General features: G+C 46.3%; 1 protein-coding gene across 1 annotated transcript in view; it reads left to right on the top strand.

Moving 5' to 3' along the window:
- The first annotated feature begins 913 nt into the window (after positions 1-913).
- MAP2K1 (mitogen-activated protein kinase kinase 1) overlaps positions 914-10,824 on the top strand; it is a 76,525-nt gene continuing 66,614 nt past the window's right edge. The window contains exon 1 of the mRNA XM_077746831.1: positions 914-1,025. Coding sequence (XP_077602957.1) covers positions 946-1,025 — 80 coding nt within the window. The 5' untranslated portion in view covers positions 914-945. The remainder of the gene's footprint in view (positions 1,026-10,824) is intronic.

The raw sequence follows: 10,824 nt of genomic DNA, 5'->3' as shown, positions 1-10,824 counted from the left end.
CCAATTACAATCTCATCAGTATTGAGTACCCACCTCCCTGCAACCTCATCAGTCTCTGAGTACTGCAAATTACAATTTTATATAAATCTATATATCTATTTGTCAGTTTGCAAGAAGCAAGGAGTCTTTTGAAAAGTTTTCTATTTCCCCACGCTTTCTCTCCTGTAGAAAAGAGAAGTCTTTTTCCTTATTCACTTTACTATTTCACCTCCTCCAAAGTGCACGGCCCCAGGGGGGCGCTCCAGCGGAGAAGACCCCCTCGGACCCAGCGGGGTGAAGCCCACCTCGCTGTTCGCTCCAGGAACCAGAACCCACGACCTCCTTTCCCGGTAGGCCCACCTGAGTGCCGCGTGGCAGCAGAGGGCGCTGTGGAGCCAGCGCTGGACCCCGCCCCCAGGGCAGCGCGCCGCGCCCCCGTGACGTATTTCCGCGTCATCTGCCGCCGAGGCGTGCTTCCATTGGCTGTCGGCGCGGCAATAGGGGCGGAGCCGAGTGGGTGTGTGGGAAACGTAGCTGGCCCGGTGGAGGGGCGAGGCTTCCTCCTTCCCCGCCCCTCCTCCGCCCTGCATTCTCTCCCTGGGACGGCTGCGCGGAGCGGCTTGGAGCGCGAAGCCGGCGGTGGCTGTACTTTCCGGGCTGAAGCTGGAGCGGGGCTGTGGCGGTGTCTATCCAGCCCTAGGGACCGGTTGACTGAGGGAAAGAGGGAGCGAATCCCGCGCTGCAGCGCTGCGCCGGCGGGGAAGCCTTTCGATTTCTTGCGCGCCAAGCCGAGCCCCGGGCAAGTGGGGCGGGGGTCCCCCGAGACCGCCAGCGGCCTCTCGGCGCTGAACAGACCACGCGGGGCGCGCCCCCCGAAGGCTGCCCCCGGGCCCGTGGCTTCGACTTGACCCTGCACGGCGGGCGTGGNCCTCCCCTCGGAGTTAGAAGCGCCTTGCCGGGTCCAGAATGCCCAAGAAGAAGCCGACGCCCATCCAGCTGAACCCGGCCCCCGACGGCTCCGCGGTTAACGGGACCAGCTCGGCGGAGTAAGTCCGGGGTGGGCGGCGAGCGCCGGGCCGGGCTGCGGAGGCCCCTGCTGGGGTGTAGGAGCCGAGTTTGGTTTGCGCGGCGCGCGGGGCTCAGCTCGGGTTCGTCACGTACGTCTCGGGCTGGCAGGGGCGAGGAACTCCTGGCCGCCGAGGTATCGGTGACTAAGCACAGACTGTGCTCCTGACTCAGACCAGTCGGTGGACCCAGGGTGTCCCGATTTTTCTCCTCTGTCGACCCTTGCAGTTATCCTTGGCCCCTGGCCATTCACTCCCCCCTCTTCTTCCATCCCCAAGATGAAGACTGCCTGATCCTCCGCCCTTCCCCAGCTGTTTCCCCCAAATCCTGGTCTGCGCAGAGGAGAAGGGAGCAGATGTCCTGGAAAGAATTAAGATCGCTTCTGTGTCTTTGAGGCCGGCTTAGGGTATGAAGTGTGGACTTGGGACTGGTGAGCAGTGTCCTCACCTTTGTGCTTGACACCTGTGGGTTTGGAGTGGCTCGCTGCGGCTGCTGCTCGCTGGCTAGCGGGGGCGTGTGTACACCAATGTTCCTGTGGCTTTTCTTTTCCCTACTTCGAGGGCTCCGGGTCCTTCGCCTTCTTCCTGGAAACTATCTTGTCTTCAAGGGAGCTGCTTTGCTCTTCGTCTGATCATTCATTCATTCATCCATTCATTCATTCATCATTCAGAAATGCTCCTCACCAGTGACTCTTCTAGCTTTCTGTGCTTTACCTTGAGCCCCAAACTCCTGACCTGAGATAGGAACACCCTAAGCCAGGAAAACCACACACAAGGTGCTCTATCCCTGCGGCTTCCAATGTTGCTCCCAAGCCAGCACTTTATCTCATTAAACAATGATGAGGCTGTGTCATCAGGTGTTTCTAAACTCCCACAACTGTGTTGCATCCTGAGTGAGGGACAGGACTGAGGGAGAGAGCCACGACTAGCTGGAGAATTAACCGGAAAATATTTGGTGCTTAATCTTTTATCTGCACGCTGGAGATGTATGGAAGCCAGCTGATGAAATAATGGAGTAGGCCTGAACCTTCTGCCCTTTGGTGATTTCTATAACCTTCCTTTCTCTCTTTAGATTTTAATAGCCTGGGGACCTGCTGGGTTGGTGACTTTGTCCATCCCTTTTAATGATCTCAGGGCCAGTGGTCGACCTGTGATGTGAACTCAGCCGGCTTCCTCAGACCTGCTCCCCACAAACCCCCTTCAGTACTGTAATGCTGGGGCGCCTGGGTGGCTTAGTCCATTAAGCCTCCTACTTTTGATTTTGGCTCAGGTTATGATCCCGGGGTCATGGGATGGAGCCCCACCCTGAGCTCTGCACTGAGCGTGGAGCCTGCTTCAGATATTGCCTCCCTTTCTCTTTCTCCCCTTCCCTCCCCTCCCCTCCTCCTGCCCCTTCCCTGCTAGTGCTTTCTCTCTCAGAAAAATGCCCTAATGTCTATTTTGCATATTATTGATGTGTATAGGTCAGTTTGTTTGCAGATATTTATTCAGACTTTACAGGATTTTATCCGCTGAGAAAAAACTGGAAGCATTGCAGCACAGGGCAAGGCAAGTTTTGACCACAGTGGCTGGTTGAATGTTGTGGCCTGACCATCCTGCTCCTATTTGATTTGGAAATGGGTACTGAGTGGAAGTATCTGTTGTCATTCTGTTGTTAATTGTGACACCACAGCTGTATTCCTGCCAGAGGGAGGAATCTCATTAAAAGCAAATACAAGGAGGAAAAGCATAAACTACCCTGGAGTTGGTGGCAGAAAAATTTGGTAGGACTGGGAGATTCTTAGCAGCAGTTAAGAGGTTGGACTCTGAGGCTAAGGTTGAAGCCTTGGCTGTGTTACTCTGTGGTTTTCTGACCTGGGGCACGTCTTTCAGTCTCCCTAATGCTTAGTTTTACTTTTCTCTTCCGCAGAAAATGGAGCTAATGGATAGAACCTACCTAGGGTCATTGTGAAGATTCGGGGAGCTAATGATACCTAGTAAACCTTCCATAAATGTTAGCTGCTGCTGGTGTCTGCCTTACTGGGTGAATGTTGAAAAAGCTATAGGAAACTAGAAGGTAATTTCCATTCGTGGTGGTGGATATGTATGTTAAGGTGCCTTCGCTTCTGGATAAAGGACTCTCCCAGCGATCGCTTCAGTTTTGTGCCATCTGCATGTACCTCCATGACTCATTGCTGTGTTACAATAGGAGGCATCTTTGTGTAGGCTGCCTGAGACAAACAGGGACTGTTCCCCTACACTTCCTGGCACTAATGGGAGGAAAGCTGTACGCATCTTCATTTTTCACCTTTGAGAGTATTTCTTAAGCAAGGCTGCTGTTCTCGTGATTTCTGTGACTAGACCAGGGCCCAGTTCTGAACGTGATCATGTCCACTGACATTAAGGATCTCTTGGTGCTAAATTGGCCAGGTTGCTTCTCCTCTGTAGTTCCTTGGCACTTAGGCATTTACCTCTCACTTAGCACTTAAACCCTTCAGACCAAGTGGGTTATGTGGGACCTGAAGCTTATGCAAGTTGTGGGGGTCCTTGAAGAAAAAGAGCTCAAAAATACCTGTTTTGCGAGTTTTGCAAAGCTGGGCATATTGCAAGGGGGCTAAGTGTTAGCATGAAATAAATTGGAAATAAGATAGTATCATTCCTATTTAAAATGTTTTCATGGTTTCATTGCAGTTAGGATGAAATCCAGACTTCTGTTGGGCTGTGAGACCTGAGTGATTTGTCCACTGGGGCCCCCCCACCCCGTTCTCTTTAACCACATTTCCTGCTGCTCCTTTCTTCCACTGTGCTAGTCCTCTTTCACTTCCTCCTTGGGATGGTCTGTATTCCCTCCAGGCCCTTGTACATGCTGCTCCCTTTGCCTAGAATGAATCATCCCTTCCTCTTCCCAAGCTAGGAAGGAAGCAATAATCATCTCTGCCTTAGTGTCATTTCCTCAGAGGTGTTCCCAGACCACCTAAAGGAGGTCACTTTCCCATGTCACCAGTTTTTTTTTTTTTTTTTAAGACAGGACCCTCAAAAGAGTGCCTGTCTTTTTTTTCAAGTAGGCACCACGCCCAGTGTGGGGCCCAAACTCATACCGGACCCTGAGAAGAAGAGTTGAATACTCCCTTGTCTGAGCCACCTAGGTTCCCATCACCTGATTGTTTTTTTAATGATATTTGTTCACCGTCTGTAATTTTTTTACTAGGATATTTTAAACGTCTCTCTTCTGTACACCCATCAACTCTAAGGTTAGGGCAGCCTTTTTCTGACTCATCGCTCTGTAAGTAGTACATGGAATACAGTAGCTAGCACATAAGAAGTACAAAAATGTTTGAGTAAATCACTGGGTGACTTAAATTTCTAATATTTGTATAGTGTATTTAACCTTTTTATACTTTTCCGTTTTTTCTTTTACCTTCCCCTTTGTGGTATTTCCCCCTCTCCATTTCCTTTTCTTTCACAGGTACCCACTCACCCACTCTACAGTATTTAAATTAAATGCATGGTCGTATAGTTCCGTATAGTTCCGCCCTTTGTTGGGTATGTGTACCTTTGGGAGGTAGATGGCGTTGTTTTGTGTGTTTCTGTGCATAGAGGGCTAAATGCGACTGTGTCGTTATTCGGTCTTAAAAAGAGATCCTATCATTTGTGACAATGTGGATGAGCCTGGAAGATGTTATACTAAATGAAATAAGCCAGACACACACACTCAAAAATACTGCATGATCTCATTTACATGTGGAATCTAAAAAAAAGTAGAAGCAGAGAGTAGATCAGGGGTGGGGAGGTGAGGGTGCTGTTAACGATGTTGCAGTTAAGGGCCACCTGGGTGGCTCTGTCAGTTGTGTCCAACTCGACTCTTGATTTTGGCTGGGGTCATGAGCCCAGGGTCTTGGGATCAAGCCTTGCATTAGAGATTTTCTCTGTCTTTCCTTGGCTCGTGTGCTTGTACTCTCTCTCTCAAAAAAAAAAAAAAAGAAAAAGAAAAGTTGCAGTTAATGTAGTATGAATAAAGCGTAAAGATGTAGTGTACAGCATGGTGACAATAGTTAATACTGTATTGAATACTGGAAATTTGCTAAGATAGTAGATTTCAGGTGGTCTCAGACCCATAAAAGAATGGTAACCATGTAAGGAAGTGGATATATTTGTTAATTAGCTTCACTGTAATAATCATTTCCCTATGTGTATGTCAAATCATCATGTTGTACGCTCTAAATATATTCAGATTTTGTAAAAATCGCTATTGTGATGTAAATATGACTCAGTTGGGATAGATTAGGTTATGCCGAGGTAACAAGGAACTAACAAATCTTGTAGTTTAACACACGTGCATGTCAGTGGGAGTCTCTGTCACCGGCTTCCATCAGGGATCCAGGCTTATGGAGGCACCATCTCTGAAATAAGCTCACATGAGAAGGGCATCTTGTGAACCACGTTCTGTCTCCTAAATTTTCTGTCCAGAAGCTACGCGTCACTTCCCCATTTCATTGGCCAAAGCAAGTCACATGGCCATGCTGGCCTTCAAAGGGAGGGGGGCTTCTTGGAAGGAAGAGAATGAGGAATATGTGACCAGAAACAGTGACCACCCCTAACTTTTATTCTGGTTTGTCTGACTTTTTTTTTTTTTTTTTTAACCAGATACCTTGTTTCTGACTTCTATTCACGATGCAACATGATACTGTTGATTGTTTCTTGTGGCTGCAGAGTAGTCCTGTGCATGCACCACGTTGTACTTATCATCCTGCATTGATTCCTCTTTTGACAGCTTGGTTTTCCACCTCCGGCTGCGTCGAACAGTGTGGTCATGACCATCCTTGTGCACATCTCCTTTTGGACGCTTGTGAGATTTCCCTGTGGAATGTACTCAGAAATGGCATTGCTCGGGGTACACTGGGTCTTCTTCCATGATGAGGCACATACTTAATCTCTTTCTTTGTTTTGTAAAGGACACTTTTCATCCATGAGAAGTTTGAGCCTTGAGAAGAAATTGCAGCACGGGGCATTTCCCCAAAACCTAACATTTTCTTTTTTTTCTTTTTTTTTTTAATGTTTTATTTATTTCTAGGAGAGAGAGAGAGACAGTGTGAGCAGGGGAGGGTCAGAGAGAGAGGGAGTCACAGACTGAAACAGGCTCCAGGCTCTGAGCTGGCAGTCAGCACAGAGCCCGACGCGGGGCTCGAACCCACGAACCGTGAGATCATGACCTAAGCAAAAGTCGGACGCTTAACCGACTAAGCCACCCAGGCGCCCCTCCAAAACCTAACATTTTCATTGACTGCAGGCAAGTCCTTTGTAGTTCCAGACTTTTTTTTTTTTAAGTCTATTTATTTATTTTGAGAGAGAGAGAGAAAGAAAGAAAGGAGAGAATCCCAAGCAGGCTTTACGCTGTTAGCACAGAGCCAGATGAAGGGCTCAAACTCACAAATCGAACCATGAGATCATGATATGAGCCGAAATCAAGAGATGGACTCTTAACTGACTTGAGCTACCCAGGTAGGTGCCCCTGTACTTCCTGACTTTTAGTTTCCTTATCTGTTCAGTGGAGTTGATAATGGCTTACAGAATCTTTACCTTAAAGGCCTACAAAGGCTCCACCTTATCAGGTCCTTTGTTTTTTTCCACTGCCCCCTCTACTCGTGCACCCCAGCCCACTGTTCTCTATGTTGTCCCCAGTGGGTTGGGCATATTCCCATCCACCTGGAATGCTCTTCTCCTAAAAATGCGCACTTGACGCTCTTTCTTATTTCCTTCAGATTTCTGTACAAATGTCTCTGCACAGAGGTCATCCTTGATCACTCTGTCTAATCTGTAATGCAGCACTCCCTGTCATTCTCTACCCCTTTATTTTTGCCCGGTTTTTCTTCAAAGCACTTACAAATAACATTGCACTGTGTATGATTATGTGCTCCCCCACCTCGCTATTTGTAAGCTTCATGAAGGTGGGGACTTGGCCGTGTTCCTTGCTCAGTGAATAGAACGGTGACTGGTATTCAGTAGCAATCTAGTGATGACATGAAGCATGCCTACCTTGAAGGATTGTTGTGAAGATTATACAAGGTAACACATATAATAGTGCTTTGAAGGCCATGAGGTGCTGAGTAAACAGGCATTGCTTGGCCCTGGTGGTGTCTACAGATTTTGGCTTTTGAACTATTTCACCGTAACCTTAAAACACTCAGACTTACTTAATTATTGCATTCACAGCATAACCCATAGCATCAACCCTTCTGCCAGGTTTGTAAGGGACACACATCCATGAAAATGTGAAGGCCCTTCAGGATGGGTACAGAAAGGTGAAGACAGGTTGATGTGATTTTCGGGGGTCTCTTATGGCCTTTTCTGGGACTCATTTTGTAGTCGTGAACTTGGATGTGTCTACTGCTTTTATGTCGCAATAACTAATACTGGTGCTGTCATTTGAGAAGAGCTTCAGGTGTGTGGTAAGGCCAGCCGAAGCCCATGTTCTTGGGAAGAACGCCCTCTGCTGTTGTTGCAGCACTTACAGAAAGGGCGGAGAGTCATAAACGTGACTTCACCCATGGCCAGGAGCTGTGTGGGGCCCTTGTTTGGTCATAAACATTTAGAATATTCTACTTTCACTTCTTCATCTTTGCAAGAAAGGGAGAGGATACTTTAGTAGAGTAGCTGTTGGCCTTGCCTTACCCAGATAGCTTGATTTTTCTCTTTTTTCCAGTTCATCTGTTGGTTCCACACTGACTGACCCCTTTACTGGCCTCCCTTTGTTCCAGTGTACTGCTTCCTACCTCTGTCTGGTCTTCCTCACATGGTTTCCTTTGTCTGGAATGCCTTCCTCTGCTTTCCTACATGATTTTATTTTTTTGTATGTGTCCTCACACTTTAGTTTCTGTGAGGGCAGGCACCCTGACTTTCTTGTATACCGCTATTTCCTTGGCATATAGCAGGCTGTCTGGAATGAATGAATGCTGCCCATCTTTCAAGACCTCTCCTGTGTAGTGTTTTCTGAGTAACTCCATGCTGTTTTAGGACTTGGCTTCAAGCCTTACTTATACCACTTCTTAATTGTTGATCTCGGCCATGACATTTAACCTCCCTGAGCCTCCGTTTTCCTTACTAGTAAAGTGAGGATGATAGTATAACAAACCTGTGAGGGAAGGTGAGCAGGTGAGCATCATCTGAAGTAAAGTATATGAAAGCACTTTATGATTACTGGAATGCTGTTCAAAGGGGAAGTGTTGTTAATGATGCCATTTTGATTTTTTTTCCTCCTCAGAAAGCTGTTCTCTTTTGGCCTTAAATACCAGATTACAAATGTTGGTAAATCATTTTGATTTGGACATATTATATACTGCTTGTCTTAAAATCTAAGCCAAACCACGGGGCACCTGGGTGGCTCTGTCGATTGAGCGTCTGACTTTGGCTCAGGTCATGATCTCACGGTTTGTGGGTTCAAGACCTGTGTCGGGCTCTGTGCTGAACGCTTGCTTGGATCCTGGAGCCTGTTTCAGATTCTGTGTCTCCCTTTCTCGCTGCCCCTCCCCATTTGCACTCTATCTCTCTCTCTCAAAAATAAATAAATGTTAAAAAAGTATTTTAAAATCTGAGCCAAACCTGTATCTAATCAAGTCTGGAGACCCAACTTCCTCTTTACAACAAATGCAGGGACAGAGGAACAAGGTAAATGACACCAGGAGGAAACAATCAGACAAACCCAGGATGTGGAACATTCTCTGTGACAACTGACCCAGTTTCCTTAGAAAGTCAGTGTCACAGGCAAAAGTCAGGGAGGAGGGGAGTGGCATGCTTCTAGAATGATGGACTAAGGAGACATGCCACCCAACTGTAATCCATGAACTTTGGGTGGATACTGATTCAAAAATGAAATAGCTATAAAATGCATTCTTGGGACAATCTGGGAAATCTGAATAGAGAATTATCAATTTTTTAGATGTAATGTATTAGGATTATGTAGGAGAAAGTTATTATTCATAGGTGATGCATGAAACTTCCTTGAAATGGTTCAGGAAAGGGACGCGTGAGTGGGTCATTCCATTAACGACGGACTTCACTTCAGGTCATGATCTCAAGATTCATGGGTTTGAGCCTTAGGTTGGTCTCTAGGTTGACAGGAGCCTGCTTCAGATTCTGTATGTCACTCACTCTCTCACTACCTGCCCCTCCCTCACTTGTGCTCTTCCTCTCTCTCAAAAATAAACATTAAAAAAAAAGAGAAAGAAATGGTTCAGGAAAAAAATACACACACACATAGTAGATGAAGCAAATGAGGCAAAATGTTCACAGTTCTTTAGTTGGTTAGTTTATGAATTTCACGGTTGTTTCCATTTTTCTGTATGTTTGGAAAAATTCATAATAAGTAATTTAAAAGTACCCAAAGAACAAAATTCATCCTGAGTCTTAATGCCCCTTTTAATGTTAACTCACATTTTCTCTTTCGCCTTTAGTACTTCTGGTCTATATTGTATAATAAACATCACATTAAATGCAGTATCATTTTAGGGGCGCCTGGGTGGCTTAGTCGGTTAAGCGTCCGACTTTCGCTTAGGTCATGATCTCGCGGTTCGTGGGTTCGAGCCCCGCGTCGGGCTCTGTGCTGACTGCCAGCTCAGAGCCTGGAGACTGTTTCAGAGTCTGTGTCTCCCTCTCTCTCTGACCCTCCCCTGCTCACGCTGTCTCTCTCTCTCCTAGAAAAAAAAAATGCAATATCATTTTAAAATCATGTTTCCTTATTCACTAAGTGTTCCTTCTATGTCTTTTTTCCCTCAGTTTGATTAGGGACCATACCTTTTTGGACCCTTGGGTCTATAACACTGTTGATACAGTAAATCATTATTGGTAGATTGGACAAAACCAAAATAATGTTTAAACAAAGAAACCAACAACAACAGAAAACCTTGCTAACTTTCGTTTGTATGTATGAATTGGTGATATTTCCGCCGCCTCCCCAGGAAGCACAGGTCAAACAGTGGTGAATGTTTATGACATGTTGAGAAAACAAACGCAGAGAACCCACAGGCTGGGCAGAAAGTTAGGTTGAGCCTGAGGAGAAAGCTTAAGGTCCCAGTTTTGTCTATGTTGTTTTCTTCCAGAAGCTGCCAATTTTGAAGAATCATATTACTGTCTTACTGCCTCTTGTGTTTTTAGTTCATGTCCTGTGTCCTGGTTCTGTTGCCTGAAATCCCATGAGAGCCGTTCGGAGGCTCCTGTACCTGTTTGCTAAGTTAACTCCTCCCAGGATGAATGGTGTTTTGTTTTAAAATAGCAGGTGTTCTCTGGATCCCGGTACAGGGCAGACTGGAAAAGTTGATTCTGCCTCAGATTTCTCAGTGTAGCTCCCGGGGGTGTCCTGCTTTGATGTCAGCACAGGAGTCAGGTTAAGAAGAGGTTATGCAGGGGTTAAGAAAAAGTGGACAAGGGTAGTGTGACCTCTTTCCCCCCACCCCCTTCTTTGAATTATTTGCCTGCTTAAGCAGAACTTTTTTTTAAACATTTGAATGTAACAACACCCTTTAAAGAAGGAAACTACAGGCATTAAATTTTCCAGTGTTAACTCAGGTTATTCGGTTATTTACACGGTTGTGATCAGTGGATGTGTCCTCCTCACCCCCCTCAGTTTTACACGTGGACAGAATCCTCTTGCTGGTCATTTATTTTTGGCCGAAGAGTAGAATTTGATAGGGTCTAGCTTTACAGATGATACTTTGTTGATTATTTAGGTGGTTTCCAGATTTTTTTGTGCACTGATGGTCCTGTAAGTGCTTTGAACAGTTTGTTCTGCTTTTAGATTAATTCACACCAA

The sequence above is a fragment of the Crocuta crocuta genome, unplaced genomic scaffold, assembly GCF_008692635.1.
Source record: "Crocuta crocuta isolate KB4526 unplaced genomic scaffold, BGI_CrCroc_1.0 scaffold130, whole genome shotgun sequence".
NCBI lineage: Eukaryota > Metazoa > Chordata > Mammalia > Carnivora > Hyaenidae > Crocuta > Crocuta crocuta.
Note: the sequence above shows the minus strand (reverse complement) of the source record. Positions and strands in the feature narration are given on the sequence as shown.